The sequence below is a fragment of the Coturnix japonica genome, chromosome 4 (assembly GCF_054131305.1).
Source record: "Coturnix japonica strain WE chromosome 4, WE-NBRP24, whole genome shotgun sequence".
Classification (NCBI taxonomy): domain Eukaryota; kingdom Metazoa; phylum Chordata; class Aves; order Galliformes; family Phasianidae; genus Coturnix; species Coturnix japonica.
The window spans coordinates 38584836-38611947 of record NC_140666.1 but is presented as its reverse complement, the minus strand read 5'-3'; the positions used below and the strand labels follow the sequence as shown (position 1 = coordinate 38611947).

Here is a 27112-nt window from a genome sequence, read left to right as displayed (position 1 = left end):
CAAGATAACAGTAATTACAGAATTCATGGGGCTCTTCCACTGCCACTGAGATTCACGCTTTATTTAAAGAATTTATGACATAGTTCCAAAAAGGAAACAGATGAATAAAGAACTGACAGAAGGGTGGGAAACTGATGAATACTGAAGTCAAACTGGAGAGAGGAAAGATGAGGCACAGAAATAAATGTGAACTATTCTTTCACTGCAAAGACTGGTTATAAATATATGTATATACACACACACACTTTTTATATATATATATATATATATATATATATATATATATATATATATATTTGCTTTATCAAAGCAACAAAATACTTTCTTTAATGAATGAAAAGAAAAAATCATGAAGGTATTTCAGGAGGGAAGAACCATACGTTCAGAATAACTGACAAGACCATTCATAGATTTATTTTGTTTAACATTCCAATAGAAAGCCTCAAAAGTGTATGGACTGATTTTTATTTTAGTTTAGTTCTTTACACTGAAGTTAATTACACTTTTCAGGTCTTCAGCAAGTTACACTAAATGAAAAAGCAATAACTTGCTACTTTGCATATAAAAATACTTAAGCATCAGAACAGCAATGAAAAAAAAGGCAGGAAAAAACCTTCAGATCTCAAGAAACAAGCAATTTTTGACTTAAAAATAGCAAAAATAGATATGCATTAACTACATTTTTCAGCAAATTAGAAGAATGACACTATCCTTTTCATGAACCTGAAAGTCAGAAAAGAACAAAGCACCAATAAAGATCACAACTCCAACCACACAGAAGAAGGAAGCCTTGCTTAAAGTTCTGCACTGCATCCAGAGTAAACTCCAGGATGGGAAACTCATTATCTATAGCTAGATATTATTTGCATATTAAGAAATGCCTCTTTATCAAACTCCACTCCCCCACCCCCCCAGACCAAACTTGCAACTTCTACATGAAAACTGAAGTGTGAGTTACATGCACTGGGCATCAAAAGAAGCTCAGTATAAATTGTCTTTCATTCAAAGATGATTTCACTAATTACAATATAGCTAGATACAAAGGTTAATCTGGAACTGTTACTTGGCACAGATAATCACCTTAAGCTAGCAGACAGGCAAATAACAGCTACTAACTTGTCAGAGAAATAAAGCTATGAAGTAAAATTACGCCTACAACAGAACATTTACAAAACATTTGAAGATGTGTGTAGTGAGGTGGTTAACTTTAAAACCCAGTTATATGAGAATTGTGATATTCTGACCAGGTTTATAGCTGACAGGTTAGTCACTCAAATACAAGAACTAAACTGATAAAAACCTTTTTTTTATTTTTATTTTTCTTCCCCCCCCCCCGAGTATTAATTTGTAATGAAAATAGCTAGACATAGACATATAGCTACCTGGCACTTTCATATTGTTTCACAGTCAATAACGTATCCTCAATTGTTTTATTCACCAGTGTATTCACACTGGCAATAAAAAAGTTAATAGCCCCGAGAAGAGTCTCTCCATTTTTAGCTAGAAGTTTCTGCGTATCTGCATTGTAGCCAAACTCCTCCTATAAACAGAGAGCAGAGAAAACAAAACTGCACATCATTTCATATCATAACATTCATCAGCAACTATATAAAAGACAAAAACACAGATACACAAATTCTGACATTTCTGTTCGGATACAGTTACTATTAAATGAGCAAGATTTCATACAATATTCAGTTCACAGTTTTTATGAAATATCTCAACATCAGGAAAGTACTGGTTACAATTTTGATATCATATGATGTTAAAAAAATGCTATTTCAGAATGATTTTCCCCTTCAATTCCAAAATCTTAAACACTACTTAAAAGTGCTAATGTAACTTTCACATAGTCGTTCAGCACTGTTTTAATCCAGCATCTCTCACATGATTGCCTCAGTAATTCTTTAATGCCAGCAGGAATACCACTATGTTAAATACAGTAAAATAACTCACAAGGGCACACAGCATTAATTAGCTGGTGATTTTTTACTCTTCACACATTCTGGAAAAGAGCACTGAATTTAAGAAGTCTTATCACATTTTAATAGGCTGTAAATGACCAAAAAAGCAGAGCATTATAACAGTTAGCAAATAACAAAGTACATAAGCCACAAAATTTAAAGTGATCAGGGAGAAAGTATTTCCAATTCATTTTAGTCATGTTTGGATATATGATTGTTACTGCCTTTTTTTGACAGCAGCATAAGCACTGACCAAGGCTTCAACAGTTTTCTAATCCATGGATGCCAAATAAATCCAATTATTTATGTCATCCATATGGCATCTTCATATACTGCAGATGGGAGCTCTCACAAAATAGTACAGTTTCTGGTTGTAAGAATTATAAAACACTAGGAACATATTTGGAAATCGGTCTTTTTAGCCTTGCACCCTGCCAATAGCTGAGTCAGAAGTGCTGCACTCTCCCAGTTTCTTTTCATCTCTCTAGATGAAACGCCGAAGCCAAATGGTATTTCATGTAAACATGAATGACTTCATGACAGAAAGGCTAATGAACAATGGCAAGGAGAGGTCTCTAGAAGAAGTAGAAAATGAGATGTAGTGGAAACAAGTAGTGTAATGGAGAAAAAAGAAAGAGAACTTAAGGCAAATTTTCTTGAGCTAAGGGCCTAAAATGCTGCTAGAATATCTCAGTCTCCTTTCTTTTACACACTGCTTGTGGGTAGGCAGCCAGATCACTACAGATCTTGTTGATATCAAGAAAAATTATTTTTCATCTGGTTTTGCTCTGACATTGCTAATTAGACAGCAACATAAGCACTAGCACAGAGAATAAGAGCACATATGCAAAGACAAAAACAGAAGTAGGACTGCCCCTCTGGCAGTATTCAGTGTTATCTTTCCCTCCTATAGGCAAGACCACAATTAGCCTTCCAGCTGGTCCTGTGACCCAGATTACCACAGACACAACTGAGCAAAACTAACAATTCAAAGCAGGACGGTAAGAAGGTTGGGACAGCAGTAGTCTACAGTGTTAAAATATACGTGCTAGTCACCAAAGCTGTCTTTCTTCTGGTTCAGAGTTTTGATAAAACTTGAGTTTTGTCCATGACCTCTGCAGACACCTCTTATGAAAGACAGGAAATCCTTTCTGTATGGGAGTTTATACTCAGTTCATGCTCTATGCACAGGTCAATTACAATTGGAATTCACCACTCTATATAATTAGAGGCATATGAGCCTGGAACCATGAGTTAACTTTGTATCCAAAAGAGAAACAGCAAAACATATTTAAGCAATGCCTCTGTAGATACCATATTAAGATCTCATTTTGTTAACATGTATAAAAAAAACCTACCTTTAACATGTTATTATTATTTTACTTATCAAATTAAACACTGAACTGTTTAGAAGTTCTGCTTTTAGTCCTGCACAAGTTTCAGAGGCAATGTTATCCAAACATTCAAGAATAGGCCAGGCTACAGATGGCAATACAGTAGAGATTAAACAAAGGGAAAACACAAAGAGGAAACAGACAAACATCAGGCAAGTCTCCAAGGGGCAAAGGTTAGATAACTTTTATTACAGCAGCAGAAACCTTTATTTGATTTTCATGAACAGCCCCATTCAATAATCTACATGAGAGACGAGTGACTGAAACCAATTCCAAGACCAGTAAGAGATGCTGAAAGAACCTGGAGGAACTGTATTCCCACTAGAAATACAAGCTATTCATGGAAAAAGCAGTCATTAAACAAGACCATTGATTCCAGATTTAATCCAGGATTTAAAAGAAACATCCAGCTTCAGCATGCACTTCATAATAATCACTAACTTCTGCCACAAACCACATACCCAAAGTTGAGTCAAGAGTCAACTGATAACTCAAAACTGCTCCTCTTAGGAGATTTAATTTCTTACCTTCTAGAAGTGGCATATTTTGAGATTTTCATCTGTTAGGATTTAATATTAAAATTTTCTGTACTCCAGTGCAAGTCTGATTTTTTTTTTCTTTTTTTTAGCTAGTTACTGGTTAAAAGTTCTTCTACACAAACATTAATTCCATCATTCTCCCTAAGTCTCAATAAGAATAAGTGATCATGAAAAGGGAAAAATAAACATAAGTGCTACATTTAATAACAACAAACTAAATTTGGACTTTTTCATCAGACACGCTGTAGGGAATCATTAAGCCCCTTGATACTGGCTTCCCAAGAGATCAGGAAGGGTATCAAATCAGTTTAACACTGGAAGTACAGAAGGATTTACACAGAAGCAAACTAACTTCTTTTTTGTATGCAACATCTACCTTCTGTCTTTCTTTACGAGACCTTTGTGATCGGTAATAAAGTGCCAGTGCTACATACATTTGTAAACTTTTAAGAACAACCCAAATGCAGATATCTGAAGATTGCCTCCCTTGCTCACAGACTCCAGACATAAAAGGGAAAATTAGTCCTATTAGCAGCATAATTATGATTTAAAAAAAAAAAACGACTACAAGATGAAATCTCAGTGCATGACTCTACTACAGAAAAATCATTTACTCACATTAAACATGGAAGTGAAGTAATGTGCCCTACTCTACCCACTGCTGGGCATATTTCCCCAAAGACATCCTGTAATTGACATGAATTAATGCTCCAGAACACTCTGACATCTCATTAGAAAAGGAATAGTAAAATGCGTTTTCTATACAAAGCAAGGTTGTCAGTTGCCGAGTCCAATCATAAGCTAAAGGCAAACACTTAGAAACACTTAAGAACTACAATAACTCCAGTGATATCCTACAGTTTTGAATGAATTACAGATGCTTTTAAACAAAAAGAACACGTAATGTTGTTAACAAATGTTTATAGGACTGGCTGCTAACTACCATACACCCTGCACAAGTCAATTAGGCTTATCTTCATCTCTGCCATTTCATTACATATATCTTTTTTTTTTTAAACACCATAAAAGTCTTACATGAAGTTCCAATGATTTCAAACTCAGGTCAGCAAAAGCATCTCCAAGTTGCCTTTGGGTATGTACCATCTGGAAGAGCTGTGTTGACAGAGTCTGTGCCAGTCTCAAGATATTTTCATACTTTTTTTTGTTATCTCTCAATATATCTATTTGAGCTTCCAACTCCAGATCTACTGTTCTTGAGCCACGACCCAGTTTTTCAGAGATGATCTGACGTGTACACTGGAAAAAAATTTAAATTATAAAGAATCAAATATATCCAAGACATCACAGCATACACCCATTTTCAGCTTCAAGGGACAGATAATTACACACAATTCTTTCACAACCACCCCTCCCAATATAAGTTTGCACAACAAACTGAAAAAAAAACCCAGCACGCTCTTTAGAAGTTCATCAGGACTCAGCAAGAACAGTTGGACAAGTCTCAACTCCTACTAATATGAATATTCAAGTTAGCAAATCAAGAGCGTAACTAATTGTTTCTCAAGTAAAAGAATGCTTATCTCTTTTTAGGTTCAGTGAATCTTATTAAGTTAAAAGAAGCAATTATTTAGCCCACAACATTCAAGGCAATTAATGAAAACATTACCGATTCTGCATAACAATTACTGCTCCGTGATCTTTTAGACTTCGTCTACCGACCATCCTACTCCAGATAATCCCTGTTATTTTTTGGAATTTCCATTAAGGCCCTGGGAATGTCTAATTTTTTTTTATCTCTTTCTTTTGAGGAAGAAGCATAAGATGAATGGAAGGGCAACCTTCAGCATGTTTTTTAAAGCTGACTTCAAACTTTCACTAATATGTAAAACATAAAAATGCATTTCTCGTTATTAACACACCTATCAAATGGAGCTGACTTAAGAATTCTACTTGTGTCTGAAAAGAAACATTCTGAGGCATCTTTGCAGTTTCTTTATACAGTGAGCAGCAAGTCTTGCCCTTACAAGGCTGAACCAGCCAGCCAATGGCTGCGACAGCTTAGATCGCTACCACATTCCAATTGTCTGTGACTCTTCTGCCAGAGGCCAACATGAGAGCGAGGCTCCCAAGACACACCATCTGGGCTTCCCTTGACTGATGCATGAAAGTGATTTGCAAAGCAGAAATGTGGCAGAGCCATGCAACTTCCCTCTGCAAAGCAAGGATTATTTGCTGCCATCATTAAACTCAAGTTAATCTGTGAAGACAAAAACTAAATTACATGTTTGAAGAATGACTGCTAGAAACAGGATTACAATGAAGCTCAGTAATAGTCAAGGCTACAACTACACCTCAGCACAAAACTTCAGTTTTGCTCAGAGACAAAGACCAACCCTATCTTAACTCACGTTCCCAAAGCACATTACAGCACTGTTAATTACATTAACTTAAAGAGGTAAATTTTTCTTTTTGTGGGGGCAGGGGGCAAAAATAAATTACACTGGAATATTTTCCCCAGAAGTTACAGCAAAATATCTGAAAAGACAACAGTTCTAGTGAGAATTAGTCATCTAAAATATTTATTCCACCTACTCTGTTAGAGCTAAAGTTGAACACTGAACAAGAGTAGCTATGAAGATGCACCTAGCTACTATTTCCATTTACTCTAGTTACAAGTAGACTGGTATAAACAAAATTTCCTATACTTTCTCTCTAGCAAATAGAATATTTCATATTAATTCAATTTTGCTTTGTTCTAAAAAAGTACCTATAAAAACACTGTCCAGCATAATATTATACTAATTAAAAAGTGAGAAGGCATCCAAAGCATATTAAGAAAATCAATTCTGTCAAATAAAAGATCAGCAGAAATATATTTGAAGGAAGTTATTTTAAACTGCGCACATTAAAGGATGAACAGAGACATTATTGGACACTTCTAATTAGCAGACCACTACTACAGAGGTTTAGAAAATAGATTTAGCATGTTCTTCCTTAAGAAGTTGTCTGAAAAATTAGGTAAGTTTACTTATTAGAACTACTGAAAGCAAAGAGGAATTGCAACTTGCATCCGTATTAACACTTAATTGAAAAAACTCTCATCCAAAGAAGACTGCGTAAAGGAAGAAAAAAAAAAAAGCTCTTGCCATTAGTTCATGGGAAATAAGCAACTCCTTCTGAGCCTAACTCATGATAACTAGGGAGAAGATTGGAAAAACTCGCAGAATGGCTTCACAGTTGAAACTTAAAGACCAACTGGTTCCAACCACCCTGCCATGGGTAGGGTTGCCAACGATCCCATCGGACCGTGTAAGAAGACAGTCCCTCTGCTGCTAATAAGCTCCCTTCAAGTACTAGGAGGCCACCCTGAAATATCCTGAGACCCTTCTCTTCTCCAAGCTGGATAAGCCCAATTTCTGTCTGATTTTATTCTGGGGAATGGAGAGTTCTTGTGCTCTCAGAAAGGCATCCTTAAAGTGCTGCCAGCTCTGTTCTGTTTCTTTGTCCCTAAAGACAGTTACCCGGGGGATCTCATCCAATTCCATAAACAGTTTCAAGTTTACTCAATTGCTTCTTGAAATTCAGGATCCTGACTGCACTCTTTGCCAGATCCATGTTCCTTGCCACCATGAACATGACATATTTGCTGGGCATATTTACTGCAGCCTAAGCTGCTTCTGATCTTAACCCCACTAATGATCTCTTCCGTGTTGGTGAGGACCAGCTCCAGAAACACTTTATCTCTGGTAAGTCCATCCAGTATCAGAACCAGAAAGTTGTTATCAGTGGACAACAGGAGTATCTTGGATTGCTTGCAGGTCACGATGTTGTTTTCCCCAGCAGATATGTGGGAGGTTGAAATCCCCCATCAGGATAAGAGCCTGCAAACATGATGATGACTCCTCCTGCAGCGGAAGGCCTTGTCAGCTGGCTCCCCTTGATCAGTTGGCTTGTAGTGGACCCCAACCACCAGATGGCCCTTTATTGTTCTGGTCCCTAATTTTAATCAACAAGCTCTCAAACTGTTTCATGACTGATTCTCAGAAGCAGCTCTTCATGAAGAGGGCCGGTAGCCACAAGGGCAACAGACTAGTTGTACAAGGCTATGAGCTTAGGGAGAAACCTAAGCAGCCTTTGAAAATCCATAGTTAGGCTAGGCCGGTAGTGTCAACTTCCTGTGACTTTCCAGTGGGAAGCAATTGCTTAAACACAGCTTACATCCTCCTCTTATTTCTGTTCTCATTCACAGAGATGCACAAGAGACAAAACTGCAGGGTATACAAAACATACAGGCATACTTAATCATCTTGCATACTTGCAATAAGCATGCAAACTGTCTATAATTGGTAAGAACACCTGGAAACAGAAACCTAAAGCAAAAAGTGCAAGAAGCAAAAAGTCCGTAGGAAGAAAGATGGATTTGAAAGAAATTATGATTAGACATTAATGATCTGTGCTTCTAAAGATTTCAGACTTGTAGTCATTGAGAAAGATTCACTGAAGACCAATTTTCTTTTAGCTGTTATGGCCTGACGTACATCCCACTGATGCACATCTAGCTGTACCCATCTCTCCCATTTGAATTGTATCCACAACGGAAAGCTATTTTTCAGAATTAGCCTTAGTTGCTGACAGTAATGTATTTCCTGGCAACTGCTCCTTACTGTGTGGCTATTTTAAGAAGAGTCACTTCTGGGAGACCGGTGTGCTTTAAGCACTTTTACAAGCGCCATACAAAAGTAAAACACACAAACTTGTAACAATAATTATAATGCTAGGAGAAACAATAGAGTGAATATAAAACAAATATCAGAATTGCTATCAACAACTTCATACCCTGTCAGGTGAATCTACATTTTCAGCTAAAATTCTATTGTATCAGCAATCAGATTAGCAAGATGGCTTAATCACAAGCATTACATATTGAAATCTGCATGTTTTCTATTTTGAAGGGGTCATCAGACACACAGCGTTCTTTTCCTTGTTATATCAGTACCTTTATCCAGGCTTACAAAGAGAACTAAGCCTTCCATACACATTCTCATTTATGCCCACTGAAACAACAGATGACTTCCTTTCATACCACAGTGCAATTCTTCAAAAGCTGTAGTCCGATTTAATTGCAAACTTGTTTCTAGTATATACACACACAAATTTAAGTCCACATACCTTATAAGTATTTAGGCTCCACTTTCTCACCAATTCCAACTTCTCCATTGCTGGATTCTTTACTTCATCTGCTAACACAACGGGTCCACTCTTCTGCTGAGCTCTACCCCCTATGTTAGACACAAAGCAAGTAATTAAGGCCTTTGTTTTTTGTTTTGCTTAAGGGATTAATAGCAGGAGTATCTAAGATTTGTGCAACTGCAGATGCAAAAGGAGAATGAGGTGAAAGTAAACGCACTGATAAATACATACATTTTCAAGATGAATCCAAGAAAGAATCATTAAAAAAGCATACAGAGTGTGTGCATCTCAGTACTTTTACTTGGTGATAAGCTGAAGGGAGCTTACCTGAAAGCATGGAGTTTACTAACCATCCTCAAAACAGTTTTTGATACCTGTTCATTACTTTATCTGAGTTTTTAACTTTCCAAAAGTTGAACATTCTCCTGGATTTAGCAAATCTAAAGTTTGTTTATACCCTGCAAACCACCAAATGAATGTTATCAGCTTATAAAAATTGTTGCCACAGAATATAACTGAAAGAAATAACAAAACAGATTTTCTTTCTAATGAATATTATCCTTTCCAGAAGACACATTTAGCTATTGTTAAGGAAGTGGAGCTTATTCGTGTATTTCAGGCTTTTTTAGCTTATTGCTTTAGGAACACTTAATTCCATGCACCAACAGCATGAAAACAGCAATAAAGAAACATCTGCTGGCATCAAATCAAAATATTTAGGGTCCATGAGCATGTATTCAATGTCTATACTTAGTATTTTCAAGCTAGTACAGGACATCACAGATTCTATGTTTTATTTTTGAAAAAATATTTCCTAGCATACTAAACTGTAAGAACTGCCAACTTCTATCATTTTAAAGGCAGCTTTTTAAATATATTTGTAAACAGTTTTGAATATTGCTGCTCTCGCATGCCTTAAATAGTCCTGATGGTTCCTTACAGTCACCTTAGCCCTGCTGGTGATTTATGTAAATAAGTGACTGGAAAAAACATCTACAAAGATGCCTCAAGATACTCCTTCAACATCAAGCACCACTGTGCCCTTTACGTCTTCAAAATGCTGTGCAAACATTAAGTAATTAATCCTCTCAACACCCTTATGAGGTAACAGAATGCGTTTTCTCCTTTTACAAAGAAGGAAACAGACAGAGATGTTAAGTAATTTGCCCATAGGCACAAAATGAGTCAAATGGCAAAGCCAAGCTTGGGTGTTAGAAATTCCAAATCGCCACCTCATACTCTGTTTTACAGGAAAATATGAACATTTGGTGAATAAAGAATGCCACAAGTTTCAGCTCTAACCAAAATAAAAGAACTTGGTTACTCACACTGCAGTTACTGTTTGTTAGTAGTAATTTGTTTATAATGTTACAGTGCAAAAAGTGGCAAACAGAAAGGGAAGCAGAGATTACTGAGTGAACAGTTAAAATCCAGAAACCAGGATCACCAAAAGCCCCTAGAAATTATGCTTCTAAGTAACAGTAAATCAAATGACTGAAGAGATGGGGGAGTTAGTACAGTGTCAGCAGAGACAAGGGCGTTATCCGTTCAGTGCTGTGATACCTGCGGGAATAATTAAATCACAACCTTGTCCAGCCAGTCTGCTAGCTGCTGCACTGCTGGCAGATATAACAGTTGATTTGGGTGATGCTGAGGAACCTGGAAAGGGGACACATTTAACCATGAAAATCCACCACTTTCCCTTAGGAGGCAACATGCACTTTTACACAGATAGGTTTTCAAAGCAAAGAAAAATTTGTTTTAGCAACACATTAAATAGAAGCATTCACAGATGCACAAATGCTTTTGAGAAGGTGCAGCTGTTCATGTGAACTACTCCAAGTTTTTGTGATTTAATTTTATTTTCTAAGTGATGATGCCAATTTTTCTTTCTTTAGAAAGAATAACCAAATACAACTGGAGGCTTTGTAAGTAAAATCTGTACTATCAACAGAAAACTCCAAGACACAATGTTATACACGGGTGCTGTGGATGAAGGCACGTTTTCAGTTTTAGGTAGATTTCACAGATACTCACAGCATCAAGGGGCAAAGCAGGCTCTGAAATCTGGACCAATTTCAACTTGTCTTCATCAACATCTACTCTTAAACCTGCCTTTTTTCTTCTAAACTTAATACACACCCACAGAACTCAGCGATAACCTGTCCTGATGATTACAAGAATCATTATCTGTTAAGGCGAGTAACTTCCCTCCCAAAAAGAGGAATTTTCCAATACTTGCTTGTTCTCATTTTAAAAGCACACCTTCAAGTGACCTGCACTGTGTGTGCTCCCTAAGCTGTTTTAGGTTTCTGTGAGTTCTGCAATTCTTTCTTATAACATAAATGCAGAGTGACAATCTCACAGAATTTTCAAGAGTTGAACAAAAAATAGAAGGAGATGGCTTTTCCTCTGCAGACACGAGTCACCAGCATATCAGGGGGAGCTCCTATCACTTCTGCTGAGAAAATCTGAGATACTTTGTAGGGCTGACAGGGACCACCGTGCGATGGGGAAAGGGGGGTTTAAAAAACGAAGTCTAAACTTTAGCACTTTGCACTAGAACTTCACTAGCACTAACAGCAGAAATGCCAATAGAAGTAACTAAATCAACAAACAGCTTTTGTCTTTTAAACTTATTCTACTGTACTATCAACATGGGGTACAAAACATCTTAATACATGGGATATAAAAACATTTAAATGTTACACAGAAGCAATGAGATTGAAACACACTGCTGTTGTGACCTTCAATTGTGGTTCATTACATAAGAACTGCAAGTGGATCCATCCAGACATAAAAGCTGGGCTATAAGATCCTACTACAGACCTAAAGATTAAATTACTTCAGCAAGCAAACAAAGACAAGCAGTTAAAAGAAAAATCCCTGGCACTTGACACTATTAATGCCACCTTAAGTGTGCTTCAATACTCAGCACATCTTGGATCCTAGAAGTTCTTCCCTGCATTATTGCTTATTTTGCCTTCAAAAATGAAGCCTTAATAAAGACACTTACACACAATAAATAATATTTAAAAGCAGGGTTATCATTCTAGTTTTTTCTCTAGTTTTATAGAGTCTAAGCTTCTGTTAGATATCTCTGTCTGATATGGATAGAATATTAGAAATAATCTGAAAGCAGAATTACATGTTCAAGGCTCATTATTTGTGTACATAGCATTTTGATTTCAAACATATGAGCATAGCTTGAAACATCTAAGATATTGTTTTGCTTACAGTCTACTGTACTTTGCACTTGCAAGAGCTATGTTGTAAATAGAACACAGTAAGGCCAAAATGATGAGTCGCTTGCCATCTGCCCAGTTTTTAGCTAGGTAGTTTGCTTATTTCAGTCCTAAAGAAACCACAGCATTTACTTTGTAATATATGTAAAGAACAGCATGTAAATCACTGTTTTCACAAGCGCGTTTTACAAAACAGGAAATGAAGCAAAACGCAAATTAAATCTGTGACTACAAAGAGACTTATTTTTACAGCTGCTCCTTTGAGATCATTTCAAACCTTTCAAATTCAGAAATTGACTTAGCTACGTAATTCATTAAAACATCACTTTCACATACTATATTACTGCACTACTGTTTTTAGACAGACGGCAAACACTGACATTACTTGTTTATAATTTTCTTCATACTGTTTAACACCAATTAATATTTAATTGGCCTTACAAGACTTAGCATGTTCTAAAGAACATCAACTAAAGTCCTCCTGCTCTAAAGGACTGTGAATCTTTGCTGAAAAAATATGAGAAAGTATTTTAATTATGTAGTATTTGAAGAGACCGAAGGTGTTATCACTCCCGACAATACACTAAATTACGTGCACTATTACATTAAAGAAGGAAAGACTGAGGAGCAGAGAAGAATTTCACTAATTCAACTGCTCCAGGTAAGTGAATAGTGTATAAAGAAAAGTTATGTTTCAAATTGGTACAACACTTGTAGTACAGACTTTCAAAGTAGTGTAATTGTTGAAATGTTCAGTTTGACACAGTTTAAAGGTGCTCAAGGAAACTACTTTCCTTCCTGCAAGTGTGAGCCAATTTAACACTAAGCTTTTATTAGTCCCTTGACAGATACCACAAGTGCAGCAGTTCTATTTTAACATCTCAGCTACCAAAGACAAATAAGGCTATCACAGACACACACCTCAGTCTATACACCTACATTAAAATGCTCACAGCAGTTACAGAATGTTATTTCTGGGCATATAAAATATACCTGAGAATTATAAACTGAGAAAGAGATTAAAAAGTAAGTTACCTTTCCCTGGAAATGGTCCTGCCTCAACAACTCCCTCTTTGGTGCTGTCAAAGTCATGAGACGTTATTTTGGTTTCAGAGAGTCCAAGTCCAGCTGGTAATGAACGTTTCAAGTCCTTAGAAATATTTGAATAGAATGGAATACTAATGTTAAAAAAAAAACCAACATAAAAGCAACTACAAAGTACTATAATGTAGCTTTAGCAGTTCTCAGATGGGTTTGCCTCTAGCCTGGAATGTTTTTGTCATTGTCACAGCACTCTGCTATGATGCAAAATAAAACCTGAATTAAAAACACTCATCATAGCTTGTGCATATATTTTAGACACGCTGGTTGGTTAATTTAATGTGTTTTCCTTCTGACATTTGCAAGAAGAAAAAAAGAGTTAAAGAAAACATGAAGCTGTTACAACAGAATTTAGGATTGAAACACAACCAGAATGCATCCCTTTGAATGGCAGTTACCAAAAGCATGGCCTACATCCCCCTGCTAAGTGGTCTGAAGCTGCCTGTGGTCCAGACAACTACAACAGTTTAATTATGCTTTCCATTAAACTGATAGGGGTACAGAATGATCTCAGACTAAGGACAGACAATGTTTTACAATCAAAAGCTTTAAAACAACTATCAAAGATACAAGTTATTTCACTCTAGGCAAGAAATATCTTTCAATATCACAGAATCCTTAATCCCTATAAGCAGCACATGAAATCTCTTCAAACTGACATAGCAGAAACATCCAGGATGCCATCCTCCTTCCAACAACTTCCTTCTGAGCACCTTTCTGTATCACAAATGCTCCTTGCTGCTTACTTCTCTTTGCTTATAAAATTGATCAATTTTAAACAGTCTGAAATTCCCTGTAAGTTTTGATGGCTACACCCGCGCTGAGGCAGAAATTAAGATCCTTCTAAAATGATAAAAGACAATAGAATAGTTTGGTTGGAAGATATCTTGAGACACCAAGTCCAACTGCCTTCAGGGCACTTGGGAGCTAAGCAAAAGGCAAAGCATGTTGTTACTGAGGGTGCTATCTAACTGAGCTCTGGTAACCATTCACCAGAGGTAGCTCCAGTCACTGGAACCCTTCAAGCTCTGGACAACTGTCTCAAGTTTAAATTCCTACTGTTATGAAATATACCAAAAAATAGGTACAGGCATTCAAAGCAATGTAAGGTACTAGTTCTTAACAGTAAAAAGTGAATGAAAAGCAACTACAGAAAAAAAAGAAAAAGGGTAAAATGCACTTACATAAAACCAAAACCAACTACAAATCAAGGAGACAGAAAATGGGCATTTTGTGGAGTTAGATATGCTTTACATCCCCTTGCAAGAAAAGATAGAACATACAATAATGCAATATTGCAATATTTCAGAATGCAATAGCAAAATATGTAGACAGAAACTATACACAGCTCTAAAAAATGCCACTGCTTGGATACACACAGTAACTAGTCATGATGCTTGCAATTAAAAGATTACAAACAAAATACCATCTTTAAAACCCACTGTATGTTTCATGTAATACTGCAGTCATCGAGTCCACAAACAAGATATAAGCTATTGCCTAAGAATGATACACCCTAGAGGCTCAGAATGTCAAGAAGCAGCTTTGGATCACGTCTCCACAGACTGATTTGTCTTCAGTTTAAGACAAACTCCTGGGGGAAGAAAAAGCAAAAGCTACAAGTGTGAATTCCAATGTAGTAGAAATATTGTTGATGTGGGAAACCGAGGATGTTACTGCAATTGGAGTAACCAATTCCTATAGCTGTACTCATACAACAGGCTATTTAATAAAAAATATGCTGTGTTTCTGTACCTGAAGCATAATAACAAAGTGGGAAAGAATACATACCATGAAAAACATACAGTAGTTACACAGAACCTGATCTCACAAATAAAACAGATCTCAACACCTGATACACAGTTTGTCTTTGCAGTTGACTTACAATGGTACCTCCATTTAAGTACACATAGTTGGTGGTATGATAGAAAGCTTTGCTTCAACTTAGTTCAGCTGGTATTCACAGCCCATTTAATTCAAAATGTTGCAAGCCAGCAGGAGCCACAAAAAAGTAGAAAAGCTTGCAGAAGAATAAGCAAATAGCAGAGAGGAAGATGCACTGATTTAAGAAAATAGAACACAGCATCAAACTTTTTTTGCCCCCCGAGGGCACCCTGATGCGTTGTATAGTTTACAAAAATATTTAAATCTGAAGCCAAACAAAAGTAGACAGCAAACCTGCTTAAGCATGTTCAAAATAGGAATCCAAGCCATCATCTGTATTTCAAGATAAAACACAGAATGCCTATTTTGTAAATACAGAAGTTTACATCTAAGCTTAAGCAACCATAGTGCTTTTAAACATACTATCCAATTGTAATTTGAAGCTAAACACAGCCTGAACAAACTACAGTTAAATAAATCACTCAGAATATTACAAAACATCCTTCTCCAACATAAAAAAATAATATTCAGTTCATGAAAATATAAGATATACAACAGTGGGTATACTAGGCAGGTTTCTTTATATACACGTATACGCCTGTGTACATATACATGCACAAACATTTGTTCAAAGGTATTTTTTCTTTAACTGTCAAAAAAGGTGAAGTTCAATGTGAAGAATTGCATTCATGTCTGCTTTTAATACCTACGCCAAGCAGCTGAAATACACCTTGCTGAAGAAAGATGTTTACGCAATGAAAATTGTCATCAGTGATTACCAATCCACTACCTCTTTGCTGTTTACAAACATCTCAGCTTATTTTGTTCAGTAGAGACACGTTTCTGCATGTAAACTTCAGTTTAGCACATGATTCTTGCAACTGACCATGCTTCTTTATAAGGACAAACAAAAAGGCTACCCAAACATCTGCTTCCAATGAAGCTATTTATCCTTTCAAGGATAATATAGAAGCATCTTAGAGTAAGGAAAAGATTACCTGGGTAGACTTCACATTTAAGAGAAGCTGTGACAGTGCTTACAGATATTTTGGAAAAGTAAGATGTAAATGTATGCAATGTAAATAGCTCTCTCTTTCCCACTAACATTTGCTATTACAACATAGGAAGTGAAGTCAGATTCTCCTTCAACAGTCAGGTAAACATGTTTTGACTAATTATTGTTCTCCCAGCTAGTAGGAAGATTTTGATGATCATAAAACCTTCTTTCAAGTTTGTGATTTCACACATTCTTCTGAATGTCACTAGACTTCGAGATTCACCAATACATTTCAAAATTCCAAGTCTGAAATGTATTATCATTGCCACAGAAAGAGATGATTTAATTCTTTATAATTTAGAATGATGAATGAAGCATTGCATTTGTTTATGCAATTATACTCTAGTACTGCAATTGCAACCCACAATTAGAAGTATAAAAACTACAACTTAGAATATTCCCAAGAAGTCAAGAGGTTGAATTAACTACTCCATTCTCAGCCATTCAGCATGGTAATGCCTGAAAGGAGTGTAAGTATGGTCTGGTTTGGTCAGTGCAAACCCACAGAGCATTTAAACTACATTAGTCTCTGGTTAAAACTCCACTTTTAGTTCAAATCACCATACTATGCTATTATAATGAGAGTAGCCTTATTTAACTGTCTCCAACAGCAATATTCTTCAGTTCATTATACAGGTCAACTGCATGAACTTGTACCAGTTCTTTTGATACAGCAGACAAATAGAAGAAATGACAGAGAATGCGTGGAAGGAAGGAGATGTTGTCTGAGCTACAGGACTTATATCAAAAAGACATTTCCCATCCGTGTTCTACATTCAAAATCAAAACGAAGTGAGAAAGATCTCAAAACTGTATTGTTTCTCCACCAGGCAGAATTTCTGCAGCACAAATGGCAAACACCACCACTGAATGCACAGTGATCAGTCATTATTAACAGAAGACCAAGTATCATTGTTGGCTTACCACTAACAACGCTTTCAGAATTCATTGCTTTAGGTACCCTTATTACTTGCAATAAAGCAATTTTTAAGAAGACCAACACATTACTTGTTAATCTGAGGAGCCCATTCAAAGTAAAGCAACTAGAACTAGAAACTATCGTATGCTCATTTATTTTTCAAATTATCGATGATGTTTTTAAGAAAACATTAAATTTACCTTTGGGAAAGACTTGTAATGCATCATAAAGTAAACTTCAGTTTAAAGTTTTAAAGATTATTTTAATTTAAACTTCAGTGAGTAGACATAACATCCATCTAGTAAGATGCATGGCTCTGAACTCTCACTTACAGCCCCTAACAGATGTGCTAGTAAGGCTCCTTATCCTGCATTTTCTTCTACCCCTTGTCTTGCTACATCACTCGATCACTATCTTCCAAGAATCCCCTAGATCTTCATATCAATAGGAATTACAGCTCTCCTGCCATTTACTTTTATGTGTAATACTTTATTCTACTTTAAAGAAGTGGGAAACTTGGACTGATATTTCTTCCATTCTCTTACACATAGATTCCTCTTGACACAGAAGGTAAGTTTTGCCTGTCACAATCCTTTCGGCTTACCTAATGTCATATTACAACCTGCTTTTATATTTATTTCACTTGTACTCTCATCGTTCACATTCATAATGACTGTTCTTTAAGGCAGTATGAAGCAGACTGCTTGGCAACAAACAAGCAGACTGAACTGGTTTCATTTCAAAAGCAGCTTTCTATAAGTGACATGTAGATCTGAATGCTAAAACCAGTGTGAATTAAAATATAATTGCATTAGTTAAGTTCTAGAGACACCAGTCAATACAGCAAAACCTAAGAAATAGAACTAAAATGTTTTAGGTAGAACATGAGAGAGGGGGCTGGGAGAGTGTTGGATGAGAAAAGACAAAATGAGTTAACCGTAGCTATCTGCATAATCTGGAAACCTAATAAAATTACAGAACAAGATACTGAATATTTGCACTCAGGTTCACCAAGTCCCAAAGTTTATTTTGTACTTGAAATACAACAGATTGAAGACTAACAATTAAGTTCGATTTTTCTTCCCAAAGGTAATTACAAGTATTATTTACATATTTAACGTTTTGTCCCCATAGGAGGGGAAAAAGAGACAGAAGAAGAGATCTGCAACACAGAAAGCAAAAAGAAATATTGAGATGAGAATTTCGGAGATGCAGACTTCAGAACTCAATACAGATCTCATACAAGCATAATAAGTAGCTTATGGCTGCATGAATACCTTTACAGGCAGACCAAACGAACAGGGCTTTTTAAGCTATTCCTATGCAGCTTTCACATCCCATAGCATGTTATTCAATAAGGAATAATATACTCTCTCACTCCTTATCCCCTTGGCAACATTAAAGCCACTACTATTCTAATTGCAATTAAAATTCCATGGGAAGAAAACTTTGTTCTTCAAGTCAGGGATAAGTGAAATTAACACTGAAAAATATCAACCAACAAGTTTTTTTTTGAGTTTTCTTGTAGCAAGAACAACATGCTTAATTAGTAATCACTGAAGTTCTCTGCTATTAACACAGACTGAAAAACATCCAAACATCAGCCAACACTCCTAAACATCATGTCTCGTCTTTAAAGCTTAACTAAAGTTCAATAGAGCTTGGAGAGCTGAAAAGCACAAGATCAAGCCTTCCCGTAATGAAACATTAGACATTTTATCCAATGACAACAAGCTTTATTAGTTAGAAAAAAAAAAATCCCATTTACCATAGAGGCAGGACAAAACTTGTCAGAATTCCTTGGGCATCTCTTACTATTACAAACTAGGTAGTGTATGCAGCAGCATATTTCTGAATGAGATTTTACAGTTAAGCAAATACTCAAATTACCTTGCAAATATTCTTTTGATTCTTAAACATACGGAAGCTACAATTTACTGAAGGAGCATCAAGTAGTGCTTTAACATATTTCCACAAGAACAGAACTAACACCCTTCTTCCTGCAATGTCATTACGACAATCTGTTCTGCCTGATGTTCTGCACAACTAGTCACATTTTTTCTTCCAAAGAACAAGCAGCTCTTCTTGCCGCTTCAAAATAAATACATTTGTATTGTGTTGTCTTGCAAAATGAAATATCTGTCACGCTTCAATACATACAACTACCACACTGAGTCAAAAGTGTCATGCCCGAGTAGCTTACGGATGAGGTCTGATGATGTTGCTAAAAAGGCTGTGAGTCTAAAGTCAATCTTTATAACCACAGAATCCTGAAAAGCACACTGTATAACTACGGCTTTACTCAATCTACCAAGAAAACAAAATCACAGCTAGTCAAGTGTTCGTGGCAAAGCAGCAATAGAAGAGCAAATAGAAATATAGGATAAATTATGGTTTTTTTAATTTACATCTGAATTGTACAATGTGTTTGAGTGGACAAAAATCCACTGTGGTCACACACTTGCTGAGCACTGCGCTAAGGGCACAACTTCGTGATAACGGCACGTTGCCCCATTCTTAACTGACCTTGTAAAAAGCAAGTGCTTGGCCTGTCCTTTCCACAGGTTAATAGGGAAAAGACCCCTGAAAACTCGGCATAGAAATACTGTGGTGCAGAATATTGCCTTAGGTTAGCACAAAAAAATTACTGAAAATATTGGCAACAAAAAAAAGAAAGTGTAGCATTAACCATTAAAAATAATAAACACAAAGATGAATGGAAGCTTAATATTAGAATTTGAAACTAAGAGATCAGTAAACAGATAGGTACTAATTTCAAGAAGATTGTTTTCTTTGTTTTGCTTATAAGCAGCTCCAGTTATCACATATTCCGAGTTTAGGTCATGCATGCAGGTGTTAACTTGTACAAGACATCTCCACTGATTCCAGTATGAAAAAATATGTAAATATGAAAACGTATTAAAAAAAAACTAGAGCAGAAAACACAAACAAATTTGCACAGTATAAATTTTCTTTGACTCAACCAAATACTTGATCCATTTTTTAGTTTAGTGGGAGTTTAAGAACAGATTTAACTCCAAGCCACAAAAACGCATAACATGTCTGCAAGAATCTACCTCAACTTTACCATGCGGCCATAGACAAAAACTCCTCAAACATCTCAACTTTCCACAGAAAATAGCAATTATATTTGGAATGAACAAATGCTGTGACCAAGTCAATAAGAGTACAATTTCCATTTACCATAAGTACTAAAAAAATTATTGAACATGTGACTCCTAAGAAGCAATTACGAGGTAAAGGACAGATAGCTTTGAGACAGCAGTCAAGTCTTATCAGCATCAAAGTGGTGAGGCTTAAAAACAGTACATCTGCTTCTCTATTCCCAAGCAAACCTATATCTACTAACACTTCAAGGTGTATTTCAGCTGTCCCACCTAGAACATAGGCAGATTCGAATCAAAATTTAGTTTCAACTGTGTTTAATTACACGTGATCAGCAAGTATGCTCCAGCTGCACAAGTGACTTCTTAAACTTAAGGAATTATTTTTCATGCCCTCTAATCATCAATAGTTCAATAGGACAGAACAAAAAGTCCAAACTGTGTTCAGCATTTCTCTTAGAAATAATTCTGTATTGCATGTCAGTACGGAATTGTTAGAGCTTAGATATTTCCTCAAAATCTATGTATTGACAGATAGAAAATATGAAGATGAGTTAATTATCCAGATCTCCATCTGAAAAACAAAATAAATGCAAACAGGACCAACACCAAATTCCCTAAGCTGTAGCACAGCACCATCTGCTGGGCAGTGAAACAAAAGACCTAACAGTAAAATACAATAAGGATAACACAGATCACACAGACAGATTACGACGTAAACATTTTCCACATGCTACAAATATGACAAAGTGTAATACTCACCATCTAATAACAACAATACTGCAGTAATTTTCGAGGTTAAGTATGCAAAAATTCCTTCTCCCCTATTTATAGCTTCACATGAGAAAGTGACCATCTTTACTTCCAGTTGTGTTACCTCCTAACTTAACCTCTCTTAGAAGTAGCTTGCCTTGGACAATACTAGACTTGCTTATAAAAATTATTTTAGGACTTCACAGGACTTCAGTATTTTAAAGGTGCTTGCTTTTCTGTTTTAGTAAAACTGTCAGGATTGAAAATCAATATCCTCAGGACTTAATAATATACAAGTACATACTCCTGACTTTGCACGTGACCTGTATGCATCCCTGGCAGAACTTCTTTATTATTCTTGCCAACAAGATTAACATTTAATAATGTAAAATATCAAAAAACTTGAGAAAACTATGTCAGGTGAAGTATGCTATGCACTGTGTACTAACTTCAGCATTTCTGATAACAGTACCTTGTTAGACACAAAGGAAAAGCTCTTACCCTATTAAAGCTGTGCTCATGAGAATCTTCCAGCTGTCCATTGCTTGTCACAGGAATTTCAGCTGCTGAATTTTTGGGAGACTCTTGAGCCATTGCACCTTCCTATTGTTACCAGAAGAAAAAGGTTAGTGCTGGTTCCAGAATACACTGAGTGATTTATATTAGAATATTTGAAGCGTAGATCTTGTAACAGCTGACTAATTTCCTTTTTGGTAATGCTCCGATAGACCAGGTCTGCGTACATTCATTTCATCACAAACCCAAATCACATTAGTATGCTGGCACATCTCAGAAGCAGCACAAAGCTTCAAGATCTAATAAGAAACACCGGGGTGTGATGAGAGAGACGAGGCGTAGACAAACAAAACACAGGGCCATGCACAAACCTAATTTCCCCATACACACACTTGATTCTTGGAGTAGTTAATGCTGCTCCAACTACAACATAGACAAGCTTGGATAAATGAAGCTGTACTGGCTAATGATAAACAAGAAGTATAAGGTAGGGAAAAAACAAAACAAAACAATAAATGTACTTGTTTGTAAGAAAAATACAAGTGATGGTTCCAAGCCTTCAAGTTGTTTAACTTGCTTTTCCCTTTCCTAATAATGTAGCGCCACCTTCTGACCCAACTGTTGGCACACAACTCTGACTCGGCCAACTGCAGGAAATCTACAGTGAAACGCAGAAACCAGAACTTGAAAGCTCCAACGCAATTCCAGAGCCGAAGTTAGGAACAAGACGCTGCTGTTTTATGAAGAGTAGAAGCAGCAGTGGAACTACTGCATTCAAATAATGACCCGGAGTAAGATCTGGAAAAGACTCAGAAGAAACAGACACCATTTATTTCTAAGAGTAACATCGTCAAAGCACAAGACATTAGTCTTGGACCTAAACAAATCACCTGTTATTGAAACACATCCTGATGCAGCCTCTAAAACCACACTTATGAAAATGGATGTTTGAATGAAAAGCTTTTGTGATGTTATATCTGTAGACAACATTGCTGTAGATACAAATACTTGAGTGCATGTCTATAAATATACTAGAACTATGAGATGTGACTTTATCAGCTCCAGTTACATCATATAGTTACAACAATTCTATATCAAGTTTATGGCCCACCCCCATCAGAACGTCTCTCACAGTGGTGAGAAAACTATTACAATGTGACAACCTCTACCAGCCACTCAAACACATCTGAAACAATGGACAAGCACTCTAATCACTGTTCACTGTGATACAGAAGAGATGAACCATGTCCTGAAAGAGTGAAGAACAGAGAATGTCACGTGTGAGAAAATCCTCTTGAATGATCACCAGTAGCAAAGGGAAAGATTGGTTTCACACTTCGCCCAGCTGTGATTCTAACCCTAATGTGAACATTCATGAAAGCCTGACGTGCTAAAACAAGTGGTCCAGCTCTGACCATCCAAAACATAGAAATTAGTACATCTACATCATCAGAAGCAGTAACTTATGCTAAATGTACATTATAACATGCAAGAGGTGACCATGCCACCACTTCAAGAAAGCTAAGACAAACTGACAATAGCTGCATGGTGGAATGTGATTATTTCCCTCATTGATTTACATGGGGGTTCTGAGGATTCCCTTTTTTGTGCCTGTTACCCCTAATTCTTTGCTTTGACATCAGCTTTCTTTATTCTCCTATTTCTTCACATTTGTTCATGTGTGTTTGTTCAGCAAACAAGACTGTAGAAACAACACAGGTTAAAAGAAGGTGACCTATGCTCAAAAAGGGGGTGAGGAATTTTTCCACTCCCATCAGTTCTCCAGAAATGATGTGATTTTGGAGCACAAGTTGCGCAGTTCCAATACTTGTAGCCACAAAACAGAGGAGACAATAATGGAATAAGAAAGTACAGAGAATCTGAAGAATTGTTTTCTGCCACAGCCCCAGGTGAACAGCTAAAGGAGAACAGTATCTCAAAACACGTGCTCTACGTATAGGTTATTGCCAAGACCCAGAGATCATTTCCCTTATGAATGCAACTTCCTGCAACCTCAGTCCCAGTAAGTTTACTGATCAGTGAGAAGATGAGACCATTAACTCAGAATAGTATTTCTGTTAAAACAGCAAATGTTAAAACAGATCCTCTGCTCCAGCAGCAAACACAATGCCTCATCATAGCAATGTTGCACAAGAACTGCTGCCCTGAAGTACTAATCCTTTCTTTCTGCTGTACTTACACATTTTATACTATATGCTGCCTAAACCTATTCAGCTTGTGAAGCAAACCCTGCAGCACGGTGACAGACCGCTGCTTGCAGTAATCCTTTCTTGTCAGTTAGCTGTACTTCCTCCACTGCCTCAAAATCAAACCCTCTCATTCAAGATTACTCACAAACTACATCCCCACAATAACTTCCCTGTGCCACATGAATCAACCTTTCTAGCAGCCCAAAACCATTGCTGGGATGGGCAGATAGGAGACTAACACAGGTATCATTCAGTCACCTCAGAGTCAGACTGGACCTCTTCTCCAGCTGGATGAATTTCATCAAGTGCTGTGGATTCATTCCTGTGTTCTGACATACCTGAAAATAAAATAGGGTTGCCATCTGTTAACTGACGTGAAAGGAGCTGCACGTTGAGCCTTCAAGAAACTGAAGCAAATTTGAAGAATTTCTTTTGCAAGCTCTGCGAAAGCAAAAAGAAACCTCCCTCTTTGAGGTGGACCAGGTCTGTAGGTCACTGAAGTCCAACCAAGACAATGACTATAGTCTAGCCAGCACAAGCGCCCACGACCAAAGACACCTTCCCTGCACAGAACACTGAGCTCGCAACCTAAAACCCAGCAAGCCAAAGTTCTTCAGCTGGTATTTACTTTCATCTGCAACAATACACCAATTGCATCCTACCATTACAAAGCACACTGTTTTGTTAGATTTTGCTAAGACGTGAGGCATATCTACACTATGTGAGTTTATGTTGAAATCTAGGCATAACAGACTGAACAGCTTACTAATTTGGGAGGAGACATCACAATTGTATCATCTTGTTTAAAAGAAACACCTCACCTACAGAGAGAAAGAAATTCACTAACACTGAACACATACGCCAGAAACCAGCTCAGTGAGTAGCATGATTTTGAAAGGTATCTACACTTCTAACTTATTTTACGTATGTGACCCAAATTTGGTTTCACATGGCTGGGAAGGACAGGTGATACCACAGCTCCCTCAGTGCTTTGCAAGGAGGAGACAACCTGTCATTAAAAATTAAACACTGTCAGTACTCACTATAATCCCACATGACTGAAGTGCAGTGAGCTCTGCACCACTCTGTACAGATTTAGTCATGCAACAGACCAAAAAAAAAAACCTGAGAATGATCACTATTCATATCTTATTTCAGTTTTCTAAGGTGTAAAACATACTAATTATGACAAATAATTTGCAAGGTAAGCATCCTGTGTGATAGGGGAACTAAAACAAGGACAAAGAGGCTGAGAAACTGAGCCATCTAGCTCCTATTACACTGGATAACCTCACACTTGGCTTTGTAAAAACAAGAAGTCAGTTAACTAAGAGAACTCCAGAAAGGCTGCAATTCACTCAGGGCTACCACTGAATGAGGCTGGATTTCCCTCCTACACACTAACACAAACTTCCTATCAAATCAATCAGGAAGAAATTAAATTGCTAGTATGAAAAGCCACACAGCAGAGCTGGCTATTAAAGATGATTAAATGTGATATGCAGCAAGAAAAGTCTTGATAATCTCAAGAACTCTTAATGTAACCTGGGGGTTTAAACCTCACAAATCTACGCAGAGATACTGTGTAAAAGCAAAAAGATATTTGAAGTTTTTAATATTTATTTGCTGTGCTACACTCCTTCCCCCAATTTATGTAGCACTGCTTTCCTGGAAGCAGTCAGAACATGTACAACACAACAAGTCATCTTTCACCATCGTGCTCATAGTAGCATAAAAAGCATCTGCTATCTCACTGCTAAGGCAGAAAGAAGAGTTCAGATGATTGAGCCAAGAAATGCACCAGACCCCTCTCAACAGAGCTAGAAGATGCAAAGCACAGTCATCCAAACTGTCCACATTCCCTTTCCTCTGACCTATAGCTAATACATGCTCTAATCTTTCTCTTTTTTTGTCCATATATGATGAAGAAGTTACTGAAATAGCTGGAGGTTTTGGTTATGCACGGAACCCTTCTGACCCCCTCTATCAGAGCAATGTATGATTCTGTCCGTTTATCACTTTTCTGTGTGAGGTTTCATTCACAGCCAAGTGTTGCTGCAGACATCACTGAGCCGCTCACCTTGACTCTGTAATGACAGGAGCCAAACAGTGAGAGCAGCTTGGAAACACTCACAGAGCACAGAGCTGTGGGGAAAAAGACAACTCAAAGCCATGATACTCACATCACCCACCAGAGTCCAAGACTGCACAAATGAAACTCAGGTTTAAATTTTAAACATTTACTTCAAAAACTGCAAGAAATGAAAAACTTGTTTTGCAAGAAGCAAATTAAAACCCCTAAGTTCTAAGTAAGTGAATGAGCCTGCCCAAAGCAAACAGAAATTTGCATCACCTCTCTCCTGCTGGCGGAAGTTGTCCCCGTAGTTATGGAGAGCACTGAAAGATGAGCATTGTTTGCCTTGAAAGAGACTGGGTGGCAGTAACAAGCCCAAGACACAGGCACAACATGTGAACTAAACACGTGCTTTGGAATTCCAGCAACCACACTGAGCATCCCAGAATGGAACAAGACCAGACATTTTAACATATCATTTCTTCAACTGGGCAAAGTTAACAACGGGAGAGCTTAAAACCAAGACCTTAGGCATCCTGCAGAACATGTAACCAATTATAATTAGCAGTTATACGAGCACACTTATGGATTAAGTGCGAGTATTAACAAAGCATGTTATCAGCAATAAACCAAATCTGAAAAAGGACATTACTCTTAATGCAGTTTCCATTACTTAATTAGTAACTCCTATGGTCTCAGAAATGAGCACCACAGGATTCTCAACAATTACACTTGCTTTCCTAAGCTGGATGCATTGGCTCCTTCTCTTACACTTATTTATTAATAAATGAATTGCCAGTAAGATGAAAGCAAGATGTCTTCTGTCTCAGTAAAGCTTATTGCACTTACTGTCTTATTACTGGTTCTGCATCTAGTGGAATAAGTTTCTGAAACACTACAGAAAATGCAAGGACAGGTGGAAAATAAAAAAGCCAAGCACATTTCCTTACTTTCAATTTACAACTAAGAATATCACCACTAATTCTTGTCAAAATTAGTTAGTATTGTTTAAGTTAAATAATTAAGAATGCAGTAAACACTTTCTGCTGCAACCATAACATAGTTTCCTCCTTACACTCCCACAGTTCCACTTCTGCTCCTCCTCCAGGAGCCAGTGGTACCTGAGAGTAACAGAACACTGTGGAGATGCAGGCTGGGGACTGCAAGCAGCTTACACACT

The 27112-nt window shown here is 37.0% G+C and overlaps 1 protein-coding gene across 6 annotated transcripts in view; it reads right to left on the bottom strand.

The window, feature by feature from the left end:
• The window catches only part of ARFIP1 (ARF interacting protein 1), a 33869-nt gene that overhangs the window by 5674 nt on the left and 1083 nt on the right, over positions 1-27112 (bottom strand). Inside the window, exons 2-8 of one of the 6 annotated variants that reach the window (XM_015861308.3) lie at positions 24117-24196; positions 21634-21735; positions 13329-13443; positions 10612-10707; positions 9028-9137; positions 4933-5154; positions 1383-1540 (exon numbers count right to left, since the gene is read on the bottom strand). In XM_015861308.3, coding sequence (XP_015716794.1) covers positions 1383-1540; positions 4933-5154; positions 9028-9137; positions 10612-10707; positions 13329-13443; positions 21634-21735; positions 24117-24194 — 881 coding nt within the window. In that variant the 5' untranslated portion in view covers positions 24195-24196. The remainder of the gene's footprint in view (positions 1-1382; positions 1541-4932; positions 5155-9027; positions 9138-10611; positions 10708-13328; positions 13444-21633; positions 21736-24116; positions 24197-27112) is intronic. The other 5 variants (XM_015861309.3, XM_015861312.3, XM_015861310.3 and 2 more) reach the window with 5 other exon arrangements.